Source organism: Dendrobates tinctorius, unplaced genomic scaffold (genome assembly GCF_039654945.1).
Source record: "Dendrobates tinctorius isolate UK_male_01 unplaced genomic scaffold, ASM3965494v1 ptg000020l, whole genome shotgun sequence".
In the NCBI taxonomy this organism is placed as follows: domain Eukaryota; kingdom Metazoa; phylum Chordata; class Amphibia; order Anura; family Dendrobatidae; genus Dendrobates; species Dendrobates tinctorius.
The window spans coordinates 3,520,511-3,543,533 of record NW_027361688.1 but is presented as its reverse complement, the minus strand read 5'-3'; the positions used below and the strand labels follow the sequence as shown (position 1 = coordinate 3,543,533).

General features: G+C 51.5%; 2 protein-coding genes across 2 annotated transcripts; one reads left to right on the top strand and one right to left on the bottom strand.

Annotated features, from left to right (window-relative positions):
- Window positions 1–1,632: 1,632 nt before the first annotated feature.
- On the bottom strand, window positions 1,633–14,215 carry FBXO7 (F-box protein 7). The gene is made up of 10 exons (XM_073567491.1): window positions 14,078–14,215; window positions 13,688–13,816; window positions 12,098–12,320; window positions 11,854–12,024; window positions 5,333–5,477; window positions 4,976–5,059; window positions 3,530–3,625; window positions 3,271–3,447; window positions 3,055–3,095; window positions 1,633–2,966 (listed from the first exon to the last, which is right to left on the bottom strand). The coding sequence occupies exons 1-10, from the start codon at window positions 14,083–14,085 to the stop codon at window positions 2,655–2,657; spliced, it is 1,386 nt and encodes a 461-aa protein (XP_073423592.1). The 5' UTR covers window positions 14,086–14,215; the 3' UTR covers window positions 1,633–2,654.
- On the top strand, window positions 14,150–22,751 carry RTCB (RNA 2',3'-cyclic phosphate and 5'-OH ligase). The gene is made up of 12 exons (XM_073567490.1): window positions 14,150–14,475; window positions 19,004–19,082; window positions 19,281–19,348; window positions 19,435–19,534; window positions 19,626–19,782; window positions 19,868–20,024; window positions 20,121–20,280; window positions 20,355–20,530; window positions 20,613–20,801; window positions 20,997–21,107; window positions 21,180–21,299; window positions 21,420–22,751. The coding sequence occupies exons 1-12, from the start codon at window positions 14,383–14,385 to the stop codon at window positions 21,525–21,527; spliced, it is 1,518 nt and encodes a 505-aa protein (XP_073423591.1). The 5' UTR covers window positions 14,150–14,382; the 3' UTR covers window positions 21,528–22,751.
- The last annotated feature ends 272 nt before the right edge of the window (window positions 22,752–23,023 follow it).

The following is a 23,023-nucleotide window of genomic DNA, read 5'->3' as shown; positions in this document are numbered from 1 at the left end:
AAAAAAATCTGTCTTTCTCCACTTATGAGCCAATTCTCCGTCACTTTAAAAAAAAAAAAAAAAAAGCTAAAATCCATCCAGCTGTACACAAGACAAGCTGCCCACTCCCACTGAGTAATTAAGTTACAGCCGTTTATCAATGACAGTAGAAATTGGAAAGAGCGGCGAGCGAAAGAGGGGGCCAGAGAAAGAGCGGCGAGCGAAAGAGGGGGCCAGAGAAAGAGCGGCGAGCGAAAGAGGGGGCCAGAGAAAGAGCGGCGAGCGAAAGAGGGGGCCAGAGAAAGAGCGGCGAGCGAAAGAGGGGGCCAGAGAAAGAGCGGCGAGCGAAAGAGGGGGCCAGAGAAAGAGCGGCGAGCGAAAGAGGGGGCCAGAGAAAGAGCGGCGAGCGAAAGAGGGGGCCAGAGAAAGAGCGGCGAGCGAAAGAGGGGGCCAGAGAAAGAGCGGCGAGCGAAAGAGGGGGCCAGAGAAAGAGCGGCGAGCGAAAGAGGGGGCCAGAGAAAGAGCGGCGAGCGAAAGAGGGGGCCAGAGAAAGAGCGGCGAGCGAAAGAGGGGGCCAGAGAAAGAGCGGCGAGCGAAAGAGGGGGCCAGAGAAAGAGCGGCGAGCGAAAGAGGGGGCCAGAGAAAGAGCGGCGAGCGAAAGAGGGGGCCAGAGAAAGAGCGGCGAGCGAAAGAGGGGGCCAGAGAAAGAGCGGCGAGCGAAAGAGGGGGCCAGAGAAAGAGCGGCGAGCGAAAGAGGGGGCCAGAGAAAGAGCGGCGAGCGAAAGAGGGGGCCAGAGAAAGAGCGGCGAGCGAAAGAGGGGGCCAGAGAAAGAGCGGCGAGCGAAAGAGGGGGCCAGAGAAAGAGCGGCGAGCGAAAGAGGGGGCCAGAGAAAGAGCGGCGAGCGAAAGAGGGGGCCAGAGAAAGAGCGGCGAGCGAAAGAGGGGGCCAGAGAAAGAGCGGCGAGCGAAAGAGGGGGCCAGAGAAAGAGCGGCGAGCGAAAGAGGGGGCCAGAGAAAGAGCGGCGAGCGAAAGAGGGGGCCAGAGAAAGAGCGGCGAGCGAAAGAGGGGGCCAGAGAAAGAGCGGCGAGCGAAAGAGGGGGCCAGAGAAAGAGCGGCGAGCGAAAGAGGGGGCCAGAGAAAGAGCGGCGAGCGAAAGAGGGGGCCAGAGAAAGAGCGGCGAGCGAAAGACGGGGCCAGAGAAAGAGCGGCGAGCGAAAGACGGGGCCAGAGAAAGAGCGGCGAGCGAAAGAGGGGGCCAGAGAAAGAGCGGCGAGCGAAAGAGGGGGCCAGAGAAAGAGCGGCGAGCGAAAGAGGGGGCCAGAGAAAGAGCGGCGAGCGAAAGAGGGGGCCAGAGAAAGAGCGGCGAGCGAAAGACGGGGCCAGAGAAAGAGCAGAGATGATAAAGTTTACTAGCATTGTATGTGCTGTAGTAGCTCATCCCAGTGTTGGATACACAGCTACACTGCTCAGTGCTGCTGTATAATGTCCTCTTGTGTTTTAACTAATCTTACAGCTGGATTCACAGCTACACTGCTGTATAGTATCACCTGTGCTAGATAGAGAGCAGGAATCCCTCGTCTCTCTGTTGTATATGGGAGAGACATCACAGCAGTAGCTCAGAAACTGTAATTAGAGAGATTAGACTCTTGAGCTTTTTATAAGCAACTTTTTTTTTATTATTATTATTGTCCTCAGTACAGGACAAAATTAGCAACAAACAATGTAAAAAACATTTTATAACTTCATTCAACTGAAATCTGAAATATTTCCAACTTATTCTGCCCCAAAGAGCTTACAGTGTAATACAAGCCGGAGAGCTGATCGACTAATGATGGAAACGCACACAAAGAAAAAATATATAATTGTCTCCATGGAAACAGACTCCAGACTCCATGTAGTCAGATCGTGCGAGCATTGCTGCCTTACCTCTGCCCCTTCCATCTTTGTGACAGCAGGACTCACTTTCCAGCTGTTGTGAAAATATTGCTTGACTGGGAAAACGGAGCGCTGCAGTTTCATCAGGTAGGGAACAGCTGGGAGGGCGTTTCTGCAGGATCTGACTACGCGTTTGTTTGTAGTCTGTTACCATAGTGACGCATAGTTCCGCATAATAGCTGTGTATGCAAAACGGTAGATTTTTTTTTTATCGCCATCTCGCTCCATCTTTTATTTTAGAGGCTTTCAAGCTATAAAAAAAGGCAAAAATTGTTTTTTTTTTTTTTTTGGGGGGGGGGGGTTCTTTTCAATAACGATCATAGGAAGCCGAGATATGAGGGGCTGTTCGTTAGGGAATTAAATGCCAGTGACCAAACTTCCCGCCATGTAGCCAAATCACAGGGGCAGTCATAGCGTAGCGTACCCCTATGTATGACCCCGCTGGGTTATTAAAGGGGCTCAGCTGCGACAAGCCCCCTTCAAAAGGGGGGGGGGGGGACAAAACGTAAATTGGAATTAAGGCAACTAGTTAATGGGAGGAGTTTCCTCCGCAGTGGACTTCCCCTTTAACAAATAAGTAAATGAGAACATACACTCCATCTGAAGAGGATAAACAGGAGAGATGCCAAGTCCCATCCTCCCCTGGGAGTAGTAGTGCCTCCGACTGGCCAGCATACATCAGCAGGACCAGTCCAAGGTCCCGAGTACCATGAGGGGGGGGGGAGGCACTTGACTTCTTTCAGTAGAAAGGCCCCCATCTTGAATGACCGGGTAACGGGGGGTTAATCCGGGGCCTGGCGACCTGAAAGAGTCCCTGGTTGTAAGGTCTGCGCGGGTTAAATAATGAAAGGGGATCTCTAGGAAATGGAAACGTGGGGTGCTGGTCATATTGGCCCCCGATGATGCCCGGCGGGTAGGGATAGCTGATTGGCGACAGCTCAGGATTCAAATGATCGGGATGGAACGGCGGGTAGTCCGGCGGGAAGTCCGGGTTGAAGGGATGGCGTCTAAGGCACAGGACTCTGAGCTGCATCTGCTTACTCTTATAAAGCTGCAAGACACAAGGAGGAGACGAGCGGCGTCTGGTAAAGGGGCGGCCGCTGTGTGGGGGATGCGAGTATACGGACACAGGCACCTACCTCTTTCCAGTCTGTGTGGTGAGGGTCTCGTTCGCTGCCATCTGGTTACATAGACAGAGACAATGGTTACTTCTCAAGCACAAGCGCGTCACGATCAAGTCTTATACTCTAGTCACAGCCAAAGCTGCAGTTGGAATGCTTGAGGAATCCTGCAGAGCTGTGAACGCAGCTTTGTGTGGGATTGGAGTATAAGACTACATAACACAATCACTTTACCCTTGAAATCTCGCCGGTAGAGGAACCGCCACAGGGAAGGGTCTTCGACGTCCGCGTGAAGATTTTTACAGGTGGCGCTGAGCGACAAGATGGAGCGAACGTCCAGAAGACGGAAGATCCGCAGCTTCAGCTCTGGGGGCAAAACCACCAAACCGAAGACATCGGGAAGACCCAGGGCTGCGGGATGGAGGAGTACAACATGGTCAGGCCACTAAAAACTGCAGCCCTCCCTCTATTCCCCTATGGGGGCCTCTCTTACCTTGCCGAGTAGCAGCAAGTAAAGGGTACACCACCTGATCTTTGAAGAGGCGTGACAACTTCTGCAAGTCCCTGTACACCGAGGCCACGGAACGGTCTAAAAGGAAAGGGATTTGCATTGGTATCATAATGTGAGGATGACATGATGTCTGCAGACTCAGCGCAGATAGAGAGGGAGGAGGGGGATGCAGCTGCAGAAGGATTTCTCCTTCACTGTCTGCTTGAGACTCTTGCTGTAGGATGGGGGGAAAAAGGAGGAGGAGGAGGGATTGTGTTACAGACTTGAGCCACTGTGTGAGACAGGAAAAAAAGAATGGGGGTCAGATTACAGCCCCCCCTTTTCCAGTTGGCAAGACTCATGCTCTCATACGAGTCCACCTGCTTCCTCCCCTCTCACAGCATGAGTCTTACAGAAAGGTTGAGGTAGTCAGAAATATTATCAATTATCAGAAATGCTGAGAGGGGGAGAAGGGATCATCACTTAGCCTGTCTTCCCCAGCCGGTCTCAGACTCATGAGAGAGAGAAGGAAAGATGAGGGATCATGTTACAGCCAGTCTACATCCATCACCCTCCCCTCTCACAGCATGAGTCTCACATACTGGCTGTAATATGTTCCTTCCACCTCCTTCTTCCCATCTCACAGCATGTTTTTCAGACTCCTGCTGTGAGAGGAGGAGGAGGAGGAATCACGTTACATCCCTTCTTTCCAGCCTCTCTAACACTTCTGCTGTGAGAGGGGAAGATGGAGGATGAGGAGCCATATTACAGCCTCTCTGTTAGGCCACATTCACACGCTCAGTATTTCACATCAGTATTTGTAGCCAAAATCAGGAGTGGAACAATCAGACGAAAAGTAGACTAGAGACACGTCACCACTTCTGTATTATCACCCACTCCTGGTTCGGGCTTACAAACACCGATGTAAAATACTGAGCAAATACTGAACGTGTGAACGTGGCCTTAGAGTCATGCTGTGAGAGGAAGCATTATATAACAGCCTGTGAGACTCATGCTGCGAGAGGGGTAGAAGGAAGATGAGGAGTCATATTACATCCACTCTAAGACTCATGCTGTGAAAGGAGATAAAGCATCATATTACAGCATCTTAGTGAGGCTTGTGCTCTAAGAGAAGGAAGATGAGGAATCATATTACAGCTCTCTGTGAGACTCATGCTGTGAGAGATGGAAGATAAGATGTCATTACAGCTCTCCCTGAGACTCATGCTGTGAGAGGAAAAAGAAGAGGAGTTATATTACAGCTCTCCCTGAGACTCATGCTGTGAGAGGGAAGAAGGAGCAGCCGGGACAATCTGCTTGGCTCACAGCACAGTTTCACATCACACCAAGACCAGTCGCCTGTATAGAGAAGGGCGTTCCTGTGGGCTGCTATGTGGCCACGTTGGTGGTCTTTGTCCGGTCTGTACAGTCCCGCTGTGACTTTCGTACCTTCTTGTGGGAAGGTGATGTAGGAATCAGTGGGAATCTGCAGCCTCTTCACGCACCTCAGCTCACCGCCGATGGTTAAAGTGGCTGCAAAGAGACGAGACAGAGTAATGTAAGATCGCACGAGACACTCCGTACTCCACTCACATCTAAAGCTGCATCACAAACCCCAGCCGATTACTAGTGATCGCACAGACTATGGTCTGGCCAACACTACAATAAGGCACCGAAGCAAGACATGCCACAAAAGAGATCCCAGAGGAATCGTGAATGCAGCTCTGGAGGCGATTAGAGAAAAGACGCCTCCATTACTGTAATACTAACAGTTCAGTCACAGAGGAATCCATGTGCCAGTCTCACCATTGATGATCAGAAGTTTGCCCATTGGCACGCAGACCAGCGCTGCGGAGCTGTCACCGCACAGCGGATGGGAGTAGTGGAGCTTGTAGACGCCGTCACCGCTTCTCCAGTGCTCAGGCATAGAAGACACCTTGTGCGTCCCACCCTGGAAAGTGCAAGAACGGGAAACAACGAGAGTAAGAAGAAATCCATCCTGTATTATACCCCAGAGCTGCACTCACTATTCTGCTGGTGCAGTCACTGTGTACATACATTACATTACTGATCCTGAGTTACCTCCTGTATTATACCCCAGAGCTGCACTCACTATTCTGCTGGTGCAGTCACTGTGTACATACATTACATTACTGATCCTGAGTTACATCCTGTATTATACCCCAGAGCTGCACTCACTATTCTGCTGGTGCAGTCACTGTGTACATACATTACATTACTGATCCTGAGTTACACCCTGTATTATACTCCAGAGCTGCACTCACTATTCTGCTGGTGCAGTCACTGTGTGCATACATTACATTACTGATCCTGAGTTACATCCGGTATTATACTCCAGAGCTGCACTCACTATTCTGTTGGTGCAGTCACTGTGTACATACATTACATTACGGATCCTGAGCTACATCCTGTATTATACCCCAGAGCTGCACTCACTATTCTGCTGGTGCAGTCACTGTGTACATACATTACTGATCCTGAGCTACATCCTGTATTATACTCCAGAGCTGCACTCACTATTCTGCTGGTGCAGTCACTGTGTACATACATTACTGATCCTGAGTTACATCCTGTATTATACCCCAGAGCTGCACTCACTATTCTGCTGGTGCAGTCACTGTGTACATACATTACATTACTGATCCTGAGTTACATCCTGTATTATACTCCAGAGCTGCACTCACTATTCTGCTGGTGCAGTCACTGTGTACATACATTACTGATCCTGAGTTACTGTCATGATCCATGCTGGATCATGACAGATGAAAAAAAAAAAAAAGGTTACTAGTGCATTTTTTCTTGCACTATGGTGGTTTCAGTTCTAGTTTTGCCCCCGGTGGCCGTTAGGGTCATTGCACTTGATGTTTTCTTTGCATTGCCCTTTGCCCCCGGTGGTCACTGGGATTATAGCAGCCTTTAGCCCCTGATCATTTGACCATTATTATGCATTTATATAGCGCCATTTATTCCATGGCGCTTTACATGTGAAAAGGGGAAATATAGACAAGTATAATAAACATGTGTAAGACAAGGGACACACAAGTACATGAGGAGAGGGGACCCTGCCCGCGAGGGCTCACAGTCTACAGGGATGGGTGAGGATACAGTAGGAGAGGGTAGAGCAGGTCGTGCGGTGGTTCTGTAGACCGAGGATCCTTGCAGGCTGTAGGCTTGTCGGAACAGGTGGGTCTTCAGGTTCATCTTGAAGGTTTCCATTGATGGTGAGTCTGATGTGTTGCGGCAGGGAGTTCCAGAGTATGGGGGAAGCACGGGAGAAGTCTTGTATGCGGTTGTGGGAAGAAGAGATGAGGGGGGAGTAGAGAAGGAGATCTTGAGATGATCGAAGGTTGCGTGCGGGTAGGTACCTAGAGACCATGTCACAGATGTATGGAGGAGACAGGTTGTGGATGGCTTTGTATGTCATGGTGAGGGTTTTGAATTGGAGCCTCTGGGCAATAGGAAGCCAGTGAAGGGCCTGGCATAGGGGGGAGGCTGGGGAATAGTCGGGCAGCAGAGTGTAGGATGGACTGGAGCGGAGCCAGAGTGCTAGAGGGGAGGCCAGAGAGTAGGAGGATTCAGTAGTCGAGGCGGGAGATGATAAGAGCATGCACTAGTGTTTCTGTGGTTTCGTGGTTGAGGAATGAGCAGATCCGGGAAATATTTTTGAGTTTGAGGCGGCAGGAGGAGGCGAGGGCTTGGATATGTGGTTTGAAAGAGAGCGCAGAGTCGAGGATCACCCCAAGGCACCGAGCGTGCGGGACTGGGGAAAGAGAGCAGCCGTTGATATTGATGGATAGGTCTGGTGGAGGGGTAGAGTGAGATGGGGGAAAGATGATGAATTCTGTTTTGTCCATGTTCAGTTTTAGAAAGCAGCAGAGAAGAAGGCTGAGATAGCAGACAGACATTGTGGGATGTCAGTCAGTAAGGAGGCGAGGTCGGGCCCAGATTGGTAGATCTGTGTGTCATCGGCATAGAGGTGATAGAATCCCACAGTTTGCAGTATGAGCTGTCCCAAGCCGAAGGTGTAGATGGAGAATAGTAGGGGTCCTAGGACTGAGCCTTGAGGAACACCGACAGACAGGGGGCGAGGTGAGGAGGTGGTGTGTGAGAGGGAGACACTAAATGTCCCGTCTGTTAGGTATGATGAGATCCAGGATAGGGCCAAGTCTGTGATGCCAAGAGATGAGAGAGTCTGTAGCAGGAGGGAATGGTCTACGGTGTCGAAGGCAGAGGACAGGTCCAGAAGGAGGACAGAGTAGTGTTGCTTGTTCTTGGCGGTTAGTAAGCCATTTCTGACTTTAGTTAGGGCAGTTTCAGTTGAGTGATGCAGTCGGAAGCCTGATTGTAACCGGTCAAAGAGAGAACAGGAGGAGAGGTGGGAGGACAGTTCAAGATGGACATGCTGTTCCAGTAGTTCTGAGGCGTAAGGGAGAAGAGATATTGGGCGATAGTTAGACGCAGAGGATGGGTCAAGGGAGGTCTTTTTGAGGATGGGTGTGATTGAGGCATTTTTGAAGGATGAGGGGAAGACACCATTTTAAAGTGAGAGGTTGAAGAGGTGTGTTAGAGTTGGGATGAAGGCTGTGGCCAAGTTAGGGATGAGGCGAGACGGGAGCGGGTCGAGGGCTCAAGTGGTGAGGTGTGATCTTGACAGAAGGGTGGAGAGCTGATCTTCTATCATGGTGGAGAAGCTGACTTTTGCAGAACAGGGCTGAGCGGCTAAGAGGGGCATTGGGGGCTGCGGGCCAAAGTTTTGTCTGATCGTGTCGATCTTCTGCTTAAAGAAGGAGGCAAAGTCTTCAGCAGAAATGAGAGGAGGGGGAGGAGGTGCTGTGGGACGGAGTAGAGAATTGAAAGTGTTGAGGAGCTGTTTAGGGTTGTGAGACAGAGAGGATAGGAGAGATGCGAAGTAAGTTTGCTTTGCGGCAGAGAGCGTGGGCTTAAAGCTGGCAAGGGACTGCTTGTATGTGCTGAAGTGCTCAGTAGAATGGGTTCTCTTCCATCTCCGCTCAGCGGCCCTGGAAACCCGTCTCAGTTCTTTGGTCAGGCTGGTCAGCCAGGGCTGCCTGTTGATTGTTCGAGTTTTGCTCTGCGTGAGGGGGGCGGCCGAATCAAGTGTTGCTGTTATTGTGGTGTTATAAAAGGTGGCAGCAGCATCTGTGTCATGAAGGGAAGCTATGTCTGTAAGGGGGAGAAGGGACTCAGAGATTGATTGTAAATTGAGGTGTTTGAGATTCCTGCGAGGGTGAGCGAGTTTGTGGAGTGGGGGTTGCGCAGTAGGAGAGGAAAGAGAATGTCAGTAGGTTGTGGTCAGACAGGGGGAGGGGTGAGTTATTGAGATTAGTGAGGGAACAGAGACGGGTGAAGATAAGGTCCAGCGTGTGACCATCTTTGTGAGTGGCCGCAGAGGACCATTGAGTGAGGCCGAGGGAAGCCATGAGCGATAGAAGTTTAGAGGAAGCCGGGGTGGAAGTGTCAATGGGGATGTTGAAGTCGCCCATGATGATGGTGGGGATGTCAGCAGAGAGGAAATGGAGAAGCCAGGTGGTGAAGTGGTTGAGAAAGGTGGAGATGGCTAGTTCTGGGGGGCGGTAGAAGACAGCCGGTTGGAGGGGGAATAGATGCGGACGGAGTGCACCTCGAACGAGGGAAGAGTAGCGGAGGGTGGCAGAGGAATTGGGGTAAAGGAGCAGGTATCAGACAGGAGCAAGCCAACTCCTCCACCACGTTTGTTGCTGGGACGAGGGGTGTGAGAGAGATGGAATCCGCCATAGGAAAGCACAGCTGGAGAGGCTGTGTCAGAGGGAGTGAGCCAGGCTTCAGTGATGGCGAGGAAGGAGAGTTTGTTGGTGATAAAGAGGTCATGGATAAATGATAGCTTGTTGCAGACAGAGCGTGCGTTCCATAGGGCTCCAGGTAGGGGGACCGGGGGCTGGATGAATGGGTATGAGGTTGTCATGGTTGTGAGGACGTGTAGAGGATCGTGGTAGATGTGAGTGTAGGGAGGTGCTGAGGAGGACCAGGATTTGGGGATACGTCGCCAGCAATGAGGAGTAGTAGACAGAGCAGTAGAAGGTGGGAGCAGGATAGGACATGATGTGGCCGTGTCTGGAGAAGAAGGATTGTACGTGGAGGAACAGTTCTGATGAAGAGGTGAGATGGCTGGGAAGGATGGAGGGGGAGATGACTAGTTCCTTACTGGGTGGAGGGATTGCAGGAGTTAGGGAGAAATAGAGTAGTATGGGGGTGATAGTAAAAAGAAGGCGAAACGTTGTTGTGGTGTTATAGTCCGTTACCTTACAGTCAATTCCAGTCCAATTCAAAGTACTAAGAAATAAGGATTTTGACATTGATGGAGCCGACTACGTCTGGAGCAGACCCATGGTGCTGAATCTATGTGCAGCTAAGCACAATCAGGTGTGAGTGACAGTGAGGTGTGACTGCCCGGGCCACATGCACAGAGTTTTCCTATATAGGGTCACATGGTCTATGAGCAGGTGTTGGTGATAGCGTCTTTTTGGGATTCCAACCAGGGTGAAGGGAGCAGCTGGCTTGAAGGTTGGAGCCACTGCAAAAAGTTAATCCGGTGATGCACTCCGCTGCCTGGTGCTGCAGCAGAGCAAGATAAGTCTTTTTGGTGTTTCCCCTGTTTGTATTTTTCCCTGGTGTGTATTAGTACAGCGGTGGGGCCAGTGCCTGCACCACCCAGCTCCCTAGCAAGGGATAGGTGTAGGGTGCGCTAGGGCGACAGGTATCCTGATCGGCGCCAGGTGCGGAACCGGCCTAGGGATCGTTAGGAGCGGAGGGACACTGACTCAGGGGAGTGCAGAAGGTCTCCACGTCCCCGTTCCCTATCGCAGGGCCCACCGTTGAAACTGTTGCCCCTTTCCCCGTGTCTTGCTATTTTAGTTACTGGCCTGCAGGTCGTGTCTCACAGGACAGGTTCACATGACAGTTACATCCTGTATTATACTCCAGAGCTGCACTCACTATTCTGCTGGTGCAGTCACTGTGTACATACATTACATTACTGATCCTGAGTTACATCCTGTATTATACCCCAGAGCTGCACTCACTATTCTGCTGGTGCAGTCACTGTGTGCATACATTACATTACTGATCCTGAGTTACATCCTGTATTATACCCCAGAGCTGCACTCACTATTCTGCTGGTGCAGTCACTGTGTACATACGTTACTGATCCTGAGTTACATCCTGTATTATACCCCAGAGCTGCACTCACTATTCTGCTGGTGCAGTCACTGTGTACATACGTTACTGATCCTGAGTTACATCCTGTATTATACTCCAGAGCTGCACTCACTATTCTGCTGCTGCAGTCACTGTGTACATACGTTACTGATCCTGAGTTACATCCTGTATTATACTCCAGAGCTGCACTCACTATTCTGCTGGTGCAGTCACTGTGTACACACATTACATTACTGATCCTGAGTTACATCCTGTATTATACTCCAGAGCTGCACTCACCATTCTGCTGGTGCAGTCACTGTGTACATACATTACATTACTGACCCTGAGTTACATCCTGTATTATACCCCAGAGCTGCACTCACTATTCTGCTGGTGCAGTCACTGTGTACATACGTTACTGATCCTGAGTTACATCCTGTATTATACCCCAGAGCTGCACTCACTATTCTGCTGGTGCAGTCACTGTGTACATACATTACATTACTGATCCTGAGTTACATCCTGTATTATACCCCAGAGCTGCACTCACTATTCTGCTGGTGCAGTCACTGTGTACATACATTACATTACTGATCCTGAGTTACATCCTGTATTATACTCCAGAGCTGCACTCCTATTCTGCTGGTGCAGTCACTGTGTACATACATTACTGATCCTGAGTTACATCCTGTATTATACCCCAGAGCTGCACTCACTATTCTGCTGGTGCAGTCACTGTGTACATATATTACTGATCCTGAGTTACATCCTGTATTATACCCCAGAGCTGCACTCACTATTCTGCTGGTGCAGTCACTGTGTACATACAATACATTACTGATCCTGAGTTACATCCTGTATTATACCCCAGAGCTGCACTCACTATTCTGCTGGTGCAGTCACTGTGTACATACATTACATTACTGATCCTGAGTTACCTCCTGTATTATACTCCAGAGCTGCACTCACTATTCTGCTGGTGCAGTCACTGTGTACATACATTACTGATCCTGAGTTACCTCCTGTATTATACTCCAGAGCTGCACTCACTATTCTGCTGGTGCAGTCGCAGGTTGCTGCCCCCGGTGGCGGCTCGCTGTCACTGCTCTCACCTGCTCTTTGTATCCGGTCTCCACCATGAGGAGGTGGGTGACTGTCACAAGGGCGTCGCTGGCGCAGCTGCAGTCGGGGTACAGCGCCTCCAGGGAGTGGGGGATCTTCCCGCCCGCGGCCTCGCTGCACAGCATGGGCTCCGGGGAGCAGCGGTCTGCGGCTTCCTCCTCCTGCAGACACACAGGCTGACATGAGACAGTTCCTAGAGCCGCCCGTCCTGGAGCCGCGCTGGATCCCTCTCACCTCGCGGTGCGGCTCGGCGGCTCCTCCCTCGTATTTCTGTCTTTTGTACCCGGCATCTTTGGGCTCGGTGGCGGCTGGAGGCGCCGGCTGCTCGGGGGCGGGGAGCTCCTCGGTTACTATGACGATCAGGTCCCCGGATACGATCCCTAAGGACTCCAGGCTGCGCTCGTCCTCCGTCAGGCACTCGCTGCCATTCAGTGTGATGGAGAAAACCACATCAGGGCTGAGAGGACGGAAGGAAGACGCTGAAAGGACCGGCACACGGGCGGCAGCACTACAAGTGCCAGCCTGCCTCCCATCATGCCTCAGGAGAGGGCAAAGGTCAGGCGTCCTGCTCTGTGGGAGCTTTCTCCTGTGCTCATCACCTCCCCCTGGTGGATGAGGCAGGAATAGGCTGATGGCAGATTTCCTCCAGGATTGCAGCGACGCTGATCTGTGACACCAGACGCCCCCACTACCCTGTGGCTCCGCTGGCTGTGGCCCCTCACCCTGTGGCTCCGCTGGCTGTGGCCCCTCACCCTGTGGCTCCGCTGGCTGTGGCCCCTCACCCTGTGGCTCCGCTGGCTGTGGCCCCTCACCCTGTGGCCCCCGGGCTCCGCTGGTTGTGGCCCCTCACCCTGTGGCTCTGCTGGTTGTGGCCCCTCACCCTGTGGCTCCGCTGGTTGTGGCCCCTCACCCTGTGGCTCTGCTGGTTGTGGCCCCTCACCCTGTGGCTCCGCTGGTTGTGGCCCCCGGGCTCCGCTGGTTGTGGCCCCTCACCCTGTGGCCCCCGGGCTCCGCTGGTTGTGGCCCCTCACCCTGTGGCTCCGCTGGTTGTGGCCCCTCACCCTGTGGCTCTGCTGGTTGTGGCCCCTCACCCTGTGGCTCTGCTGGTTGTGGCCCCTCACCCTGTGGCTCCGCTGGTTGTGGCCCCCGGGCTCCGCTGGTTGTGGCCCCTCACCCTGTGGCCCCCGGGCTCCGCTGGTTGTGGCCCCTCACCCTGTGGCTCCGCTGGTTGTGGCCCCTCACCCTGTGGCTCTGCTGGTTGTGGCCCCCAGGCTCCGCTGGTTGTGGCCCCTCACCCTGTGGCTCTGCTGGTTGTGGCCCCTCACCCTGTGGCTCTGCTGGTTGTGGCCCCTCACCCTGTGGCTCCGCTGGTTCTGGCCCCTCACCCTGTGGCTCTGCTGGTTGTGGCCCCTCACCCTGTGGCTCTGCTGGTTGTGGCCCCTCACCCTGTGGCTCCGCTGGTTCTGGCCCCTCACCCTGTGGCTCTGCTGGTTGTGGCCCCTCACCCTGTGGCTCTGCTGGTTGTGGCCCCTCACCCTGTGGCTCTGCTGGTTCTGGCCCCTCACCCTGTGGCTCCGCTGGTTGTGGCCCCCGGGCTCCGCTGGTTGTGGCCCCTCACCCTGTGGCCCCCGGGCTCCGCTGGTTGTGGCCCCTCACCCTGTGGCTCCGCTGGTTGTGGCCCCTCACCCTGTGGCTCCGCTGGTTGTGGCCCCCGGGCTCCGCTGGTTGTGGCCCCCGGGCTCCGCTGGTTGTGGCCCCTCACCCTGTGGCTCCGCTGGTTGTGGCCCCTCACCCCGTGGCCCCCGGCCGCCCTCTCTCACCTACCTGAACCCCAGGCCGGGGAGGAAGGTCCCGCGCACTTGGCTCCGCAGCGCCCCCAGCGTCTCCTCGCCGTCCCGCAGCTCCAGGCGGCCGCTCTGATTCCCGGCGCGGAGCCGCAGCTTCATCCTGTGTCTGTAGAGACCGCAGCCGTCAGCTCCGCCCCCGCCCGGGACTTTCACTTTCACTTTCCCGGCGTCACACAGTGAGAAATACCGGAGTCACATAGGAAAGCGCTCACGCGGCTAATGAAGGGTTAATGCCGGCGGCTCCGTAACCAGGAGACGAATAGACGAGCGCGAGCTCCTCGGCCCAGCGCGTCTGACGCCAAACACCCCGGTGATACCAACCACAACCAGCAGAGGGAGATAAGGAGCTGCTGTTTCTTTTCCTCACCTGCGCATAAAACAACAGACCCAGAAGGCGCCAAACCAATCACAGTCCACATCATAGTCACATGACTAAAGGATGTCACCGGCCGCCTCAGCCTTCTATGTCATCACTAGTGAAGAGTGTGGCAGAAGCGCATGCGTGAAAACGTCAGATTACGTGGTGGCGCACGGTATCCGAATATGACGGCCATTCAGAGTGAGCCGGAAAAAAGAGGTTTGCGTGACGCAGTGAGGAACTTCCGGAAGTGACGTTGAAGCAGTTCCGGTGCCGGCTGGCAGACGGTGTGTGTGAGGCGAGGAGCCGTCACCATGAGCCGCAGCTACAATGACGAGTTACAGTATCTGGACAAGATCCACAAGAACTGCTGGAGGATCCGCAAAGGGTTCGTCCCCAACATGCAGGTCCGTGTCCGGCTGACAGGCGGCGCCGCCACCAGTGCAGGGGCCACAGCTGTCTATAGGCAGTGTAATGCCGGAGGACGGGCTGTAGGTGGCGCTACTGACACTGACTGCTGCAGAATAGTGAGTGCAGCTCTGGAGTATAATACAGGATGTAACTCAGGATCAGTAATGTAATGTATGTACACAGTGACTGCACCAGCAGAATAGTGAGTGCAGCTCTGGAGTATAATACAGGAGGTAACTCAGGATCATAATGTAATGTTTGTGCACAGTGACTGTACCAGCAGAATAGTGAGTGCAGCTCTGGAGTATAATACAGGAGGTAACTCAGGAACAGTAATGTAATGTATGTACACAGTGACTGCACCAGCAGAATAGTGAGCGCAGCTCTGGAGTATAATACAGGATGTAACTCAGGATCAGTAATGTATGTACACAGTGACTGCACCAGCAGAATAGTGAGTGCAGCTCTGGAGTATAATACAGGAGGTAACTCAGGAACAGTAATGTAATGTATGTACACAGTGACTGCACCAGCAGAATAGTGAGCGCAGCTCTGGAGTATAATACAGGATGTAACTCAGGATCAGTAATGTATGTACACAGTGACTGCACCAGCAGAATAGTGAGTGCAGCTCTGGAGTATAATACAGGATGTAACTCAGGATCAGTAATGTAATGTATGTACACAGTGACTGCACCAGCAGAATAGTGAGTGCAGCTCTGGGGTATAATACAGGATGTAACTCAGGATCAGTAATGTAATATATGTACACAGTGACTGCACCAGCAGAATAGTGAGTGCAGCTCTGGGGTATAATACAGGAGGTAACTCAGGATCAGTAATGTAATGTATGTACACAGTGACTGCTCCAGCAGAATAGTGAGTGCAGCTCTGGGGTATAATACAGGATGTAACTCAGGATCAGTAATGTAATGTATGTACACAGTGACTGCACCAGCAGAATAGTGAGTGCAGCTCTGGAGTATAATACAGGAGGTAACTCAGGAACAGTAATGTAATGTATGTACACAGTGACTGCACCAGCAGAATAGTGAGCGCAGCTCTGGAGTATAATACAGGATGTAACTCAGGATCAGTAATGTATGTACACAGTGACTGCACCAGCAGAATAGTGAGTGCAGCTCTGGAGTATAATACAGGATGTAACTCAGGATCAGTAATGTAATGTATGTACACAGTGACTGCACCAGCAGAATAGTGAGTGCAGCTCTGGGGTATAATACAGGATGTAACTCAGGATCAGTAATGTAATATATGTACACAGTGACTGCACCAGCAGAATAGTGAGTGCAGCTCTGGGGTATAATACAGGAGGTAACTCAGGATCAGTAATGTAATGTATGTACACAGTGACTGCTCCAGCAGAATAGTGAGTGCAGCTCTGGGGTATAATACAGGATGTAACTCAGGATCAGTAATGTAATGTATGTACACAGTGACTGCACCAGCAGAATAGTGAGTGCAGCTCTGGAGTATAATACAGGATGTAACTCAGGATCAGTAATGTAATGTATGTACACAGTGACTGCACCAGCAGAATAGTGATTGCAGCTCTGGGGTATAATACAGGATGTAACTCAGGATCAGTAATGTAATGTATGTACACAGTGACTGCACCAGCAGAATAGTGAGTGCAGCTCTGGAGTATAATACAGGATGTAACTCAGGATCAGTAATGTAATGTATGTACACAGTGACTGCACCAGCAGAATAGTGAGTGCAGCTCTGGGGTATAATACAGGATGTAACTCAGGATCAGTAATGTAATGTGTGTACACAGTGACTGCACCAGCAGAATAGTGATTGCAGCTCTGGGGTATAATACAGGATGTAACTCAGGATCAGTAATGTAATGTATGTACACAGTGACTTCACCAGCAGAATAGTGAGTGCAGTTCTGGAGTATAATACAGGATGTAACTCAGGATCAGTAATGTAATGTATGTACACAGTGACTGCACCAGCAGAATAGTGATTGCAGCTCTGGGGTATAATACAGGATGTAACTCAGGATCAGTAATGTAATGTATGTACACAGTGACTTCACCAGCAGAATAGTGAGTGCAGTTCTGGAGTATAATACAGGATGTAACTCAGGATCAGTAATGTAATGTATGTACACAGTGACTGCTCCAGCAGAATAGTGAGTGCAGCTCTGGGGTATAATACAGGATGTAACTCAGGATCAGTAATGTAATGTATGTACACAGTGACTGCACCAGCAGAATAGTGAGTGCAGGTCTGGAGTATAATACAGGATGTAACTCAGGATCAGTAATGTAATGTATGTACACAGTGACTGCTCCAGCAGAATAGTGAGCGCAGTTCTGGGGTATAATACAGGATGTAACTCAGGATCAGTAATGTAATGTATGTACACAGTGACTGCTCCAGCAGAATAGTGATTGCAGCTCTGGGGTATAATACAGGATGTAACTCAGGATCAGTAATGTAATGTATGTACACAGTGACTGCACCAGCAGAATAGTGAGTGCAGCTCTGGAGTATAATACAGGATGTAACTCAGGATCAGTAATGTAATGTATGTACACAGTGACTGCACCAGCAGAATAGTGAGTGCAGCTCTGGAGTATAATACAGGATGTAACTCAGGATCAGTAATGTAATGTATGTACACAGTGACTGCACCAGCAGAATAGTGAGTGCAGCTCTGGGGTATAATACAGGATGTAACTCAGGATCAGTAATGTAATGTATGTACACAGTGACTTCACCAGCAGAATAGTGAGTGCAGTTCTGGAGTATAATACAGGATGTAACTCAGGATCAGTAATGTAATGTATGTACACAGTGACTGCACCAGCAGAATAGTGAGTGCAGCTCTGGAGTATAATACAGGAGGTAACTCAGGATCAGTAATGTAATGTATGTACACAGTGACTGCACCAGCAGAATAGTGAGCGCAGTTCTGGGGTATAATACAGGATGTAACTCAGGATCAGTAATGTAATGTATGTACACAGTGACTGCACCAGCAGAATAGTGAGTGCAGCTCTGGAGTATAATACAGGAGGTAACTCAGGATCAGTAATGTAATGTATGTACACAGTGACTGCACCAGCAGAATAGTGAGCGCAGTTCTGGGGTATAATACAGGATGTAACTCAGGATCAGTAATGTAATGTATGTACACAGTGACTTCACCAGCAGAATAGTGAGTGCAGCTCTGGAGTATAATACAGGATGTAACTCAGGATCAGTAATGTAATGTATGTACACAGTGACTGCACCAGCAGAATAGTGAGTGCAGCTCTGGAGTATAATACAGGATGTAACTCAGGATCAGTAATGTAATGTATGTACACAGTGACTGCACCAGCAGAATAGTGAGTGCAGCTATGGGGTATAATACAGGATGTAACTCAGGATCAGTAATGTAATGTATGTACACAGTGACTGCACCAGCAGAATAGTGAGTGCAGCTCTGGGGTATAATACAGGATGTAACTCAGGATCAGTAATGTAATGTAAGTACACAGTGACTGCACCAGCAGAATAGTGAGTGCAGCTCTGGGGTATAATACAGGATGTAACTCAGGATCAGTAATGTAATGTATGTACACAGTGACTGCACCAGCAGAATAGTGAGTGCAGCTCTGGAGTATAATACAGGAGGTAACTCAGGATCAGTAATGTAATGTATGTACACAGTGACTGCACCAGCAGAATAGTGAGCGCAGTTCTGGAGTATAATACAGGATGTAACTCAGGATCAGTAATGTAATGTATGTACACAGTGACTGCACCAGCAGAATAGTGAGTGCAGCTCTGGGGTATAATACAGGATGTAACTCAGGATCAGTAATGTATGTACACAGTGACTGCACCAGCAGAATAGTGAGTGCAGCTCTGGAGTATAATACAGTATGTAACTCAGGGTCAGTAATGTAATGTATGTACACAGTGACTGCACCAGCAGAATAGTGAGTGCAGCTCTGGAGTATAATACAGGATGTAACTCAGGATCAGTAATGTAATGTATGTACACAGTGACGGCACCAGCAGAATAGTGAGTGCAGCTCTGGAGTATAATACAGGAGGTAACTCAGGATCAGTAATGTTGTACACAGTGACTGCACCAGCAGAATAGTGAGTGCAGCTCTGGAGTATAATACAGTATGTAACTCAGGGTCAGTAATGTAATGTATGTACACAGTGACTGGACCAGCAGAATAGTGAGTGCAGCTCTGGAGTATAATACAGTATGTAACTCAGGATCAGTAATGTATGTACACAGTGACTATACCAGCAGAATAGTGAGTGCAGCTCTGGGGTATAATACAGGATGTAACTCAGGATCAGTAATGTAATGTATGTACACAGTGACTGCACCAGCAGAATAGTGAGTGCAGCTCTGGAGTATAATACAGGATGTAACTCAGGATCAGTAATGTAATGTATGTACACAGTGACTGTGCCAGCAGAATAGTGAGCGCAGCTCTGGTGTATAATACAGGAGGTAATTTTCCGTCTCACTCTCAGGTGGAAGGTGTTTTCTATGTGAATGATCCCCTGGAGAAGTTGATGTTTGAGGAGCTGAGGAACGCCTGTCGGGGTGGCGGTACGTTGTGGAATCTTATATCTGTATTGTCGGGGGTCGTCCCTGTGTTATTCCGTCCCCCTTGTCTCTTATGATGGATTGTTTGTAGTCTGTTACCATGGCGACACCTGGGTCTGCACAGGAGCTGTGTACTAGTAGCGATGGGCGGCCATTACTCGTTTCTCTGGTGTAGAGCGGCTTTTCTTTTTCTTTTCTCAGGCGCTGGCGGTTTTCTTCCTGCGATGAAGCAGATTGGGAACGTGGCCGCTCTGCCCGGAATAGTGCACGTAAGCCGATCGCTGTGTGTACTGACGTGCGGGGAGTGATGGGGGGCGCTGCAGGGGTCCTCACCTTTCCTTCTCTGCCCCTGTAGAGATCCATCGGGCTTCCTGACGTTCACTCCGGCTACGGCTTCGCTATCGGAAACATGGCGGCCTTCGATATGAATAATCCGGATGCGGTGGTCTCCCCAGGTAGAAGGGAAACGGATCTATGAACTTTTAAAGGGACCCTGCCCCTAAAAATACCGCCTGCTCAGCCGCTGTTTCATTCATTGTCCTGCAGGGGGCGTCGGATTTGACATTAACTGCGGGGTCCGTCTGCTTCGCACCAATCTGGACGAGGGGGACGTGCAGCCGTTGAAGGAGCAGCTTGCACAGTCCATGTTCGACCACATTCCTGTCGGGGTGGGATCGAAGGGGGTGATCCCCATGACCGCCAAGTATGTGGGGGGGGGGGAACCTAAACCTTAAAGGGTCCTCAGTTATCGGCTTGGGGGTCCTTATCCGTCCTCTCTTCTTACCCAGAGACCTAGAAGAAGCGCTGGAGATGGGGGTGGACTGGTCCCTCCGGGAGGGCTACGCGTGGGCCGAAGACAAGGAGCACTGCGAAGAGTACGGCCGAATGCTGCAGGCCGACCCCAGCAAGGTGTCCTCCAAGGCCAAGAAGCGGGGGCTGCCGCAGGTACGTGACCTCCAGAGCTGAACTCATAATTCTTCTCATTCTGCAATGAATTCCTCCCTGACTTTTCTTTTCTTTGCCGTTTTTTTCGGTTTGCAGCTCGGCACCCTGGGAGCCGGGAACCACTACGCAGAGATCCAGGTGGTGGATGAGATCTACGACGAGTACGCCTGCAAGAAAATGGGTATCGACCACAAGGGGCAGGTGTGCGTGATGATTCACAGCGGCAGCCGCGGCCTCGGCCACCAGGTGGCGACAGGTGCGTGTATCCGTCGTAGATCTTCTCTTTCGTTCCGTTATCAGCCGCTCACCCGTATCGGTCTCCTCTCCCAGATGCGCTAGTCGCCATGGAGAAAGCCATGAAGCGAGACAAGATCACGGTGAACGATCGGCAGCTGGCGTGCGCCAGGATCTCCTCCCCCGAGGGACAGGACTACCTGAAGGGCATGGCCGGCGCCGGGAACTACGCCTGGGTGAACCGCTCCTCCATGACCTTCCTGACCAGACAAGTAAGGAGGGACCGGGCTGTGAGGGGAGGTAATAGTCGGTTCTGAGATCCCCGGGGGGCTCATTCTGTTTTCCATCTTCAAGGCGTTCGCCAAAGTCTTCAACACGACCCCCGACGACCTGGACATGCACGTGATCTACGACGTGTCGCACAACATCGCCAAGGTGGAGCAGCACGTGGTGGACGGGAAGGAGATGACGCTGCTGGTCCACAGGAAGGGCTCCACCCGCGCCTTCCCGCCACACCACCCTCTGATCGCCGTGGATTACCAGGTGAGACTCTTCGAGGTCCGGGCCCCTTCATCTCAGCCTTTAGCGGAGTCCGATCGCTGCTGCCGTCATTCACGGACCGGGGCGCGTAAGCGGTTCGTTCCGGTGGGATGGACGCGATGGAAGAATAGATGGAGCAAATCGGTAAGACAAGAGTGAAGAAATGATCTGATGTGAGGCCGCGTCTCCTCTCCGCAGCTGACCGGGCAGCCGGTGCTGATCGGCGGCACCATGGGCACCTGCAGCTACGTGTTGACCGGCACCGAGCAAGGCATGACGGAGACATTCGGGACCACCTGCCACGGAGCGGTGAGTAATGCCACCGTCCTCCCAGGGGTTAATAAGATGGCGTCTCTGACAACCCCCGTTTCCTTTCTTCAGGGTCGCGCGCTGTCCAGAGCCAAATCTAGACGCAACCTGGACTTCCAAGACGTTCTGGACAAGCTGGCCGACCTGGGCATAGCCATCCGCGTGGCCTCTCCCAAGCTGGTGATGGAGGAGGTGAGCGGGCCTGTGCGGCGGAGGCGGTGGCGCTCTTCTCTGTACACAGTATATAATATCGCCGTCAGTGTGGGAGCGAAGTGGAGGGAACGACGACTCACATCCATTGTGTCCCCTCAGGCCCCGGAATCGTACAAGAATGTGACGGACGTGGTGAACACCTGCCACGACGCCGGGATCAGCAAGAAAGCCATCAAGCTGCGACCCATCGCCGTCATCAAGGGCTGAGCAGGCCCTCCGCGGGGACACAGACTGTAAAGGGCCAAACGCGGAGGCTCGCCCCCCACCCCCCGCAAGATGACTGGAGACGAGACCCTAGGCCCGAAATGCGGAACATTTGTTTACTTCCCTTTAAATGAACCCTTTTGATCCCACCCTCATGTAGAGACCTAGACATGCCTCCCCTGCTCCAGGAAACGATCAGTCCAGACCACAGACGCAGAATATGAAAGTATAAATTTAAAGGGATATTGCGGCACCGCTCACTTCCTCAGCGGGAGGTTGGCAGCACCAGGTGACGGCTACAGATACCTGCTGGGATTGCTGCTCATGTATTGTGCCCGCAACCTGGCAGGTATCTGTAGACCTCACCGGGTGCTGCCAACCTCCTGCTGAGGAAGTGAGTGGTTCCGGAATATCCCTTTAAGAATTGATGCCATACTGACAGGAAATGCCCCCCCACCCCAATAACCTGATGGCACGGTGTCCCACCTCCTGCACCGTGACCTATCATTAGAACTAGGAGCTCGGAAACCTCTATTTATGCCACTGAGAAATGGCAGCACTTAAAGGGGCTGTCCAGGACTCCATATCAGATCGGTGGGGGTCTGACAACAGTCCCCCCCCTCCCCACGCATGGATCAGCTGTTCAGCACCTGCGGCGGCTGCATGTGCAGTGGCCGCTATCAGTTCCGCAGCTCAGCTCCTATTGAAATCGCTCTGGATCATCATCACAGGGGCATTAACTATATGGCAGCCGCTTATCGGCTCTGATGAATTTTGGCTACCGTCCCCTATTTTTCTATACATCCCAGAAATCAGCTACCGTTTTGGGTCTTCAGCCCCCATGCAGACCTATGCGTCTCCATGGTTACAGACTACAAACAAACCCTGTGTAAGTCTGATCCCTCCCGCTGCCACCTGGGAGTGGACTGACACCAGACTGCAGGATCTGCCACACAGGGGGGCTGTGTTTATCTGATCCCATGCAGACACGCAGGACTGTATGAGAGCTGTATACACAAAACGGCCGGAGCTTTTCTGATTGGAATATTTAGCACTTACACTATTTTAGTTTTGCATTTATTAGTAAAAATGAAGCAAATTATTGCAAAAAGTATATGAACCCTTTTGGGCAATGTTCTTTTAAGATTTGGAAAAGACTGCAGCAAGTCCGCTGTATACTCCGTGACTCAAGTTGGGGGGGAAATAATTAAATTTCTGTTCAAATGATTTTTTTTTCTTTTAATTTTAGTTTGCCATTAAATATTTCACAAGGAGCAAAAACTGAGTCATTTTAAAAAATTTTTTTCAGTTTCTATGCAGAATTTTTTATACACATTGTACCTTCCTACAACCACACCTAGGTGGAGCCTAGGAGCTGTGTGCAGTGAGTGCCCCCTAGTGGTGCACTGAGCTTTATATGAAACACCCCCCTTCTCTTCAATGTCCTGTGACTGTAAGTCAGCTGGCTGCAGCAGGAGCCTCCCCCCTCTGTCCTGTCT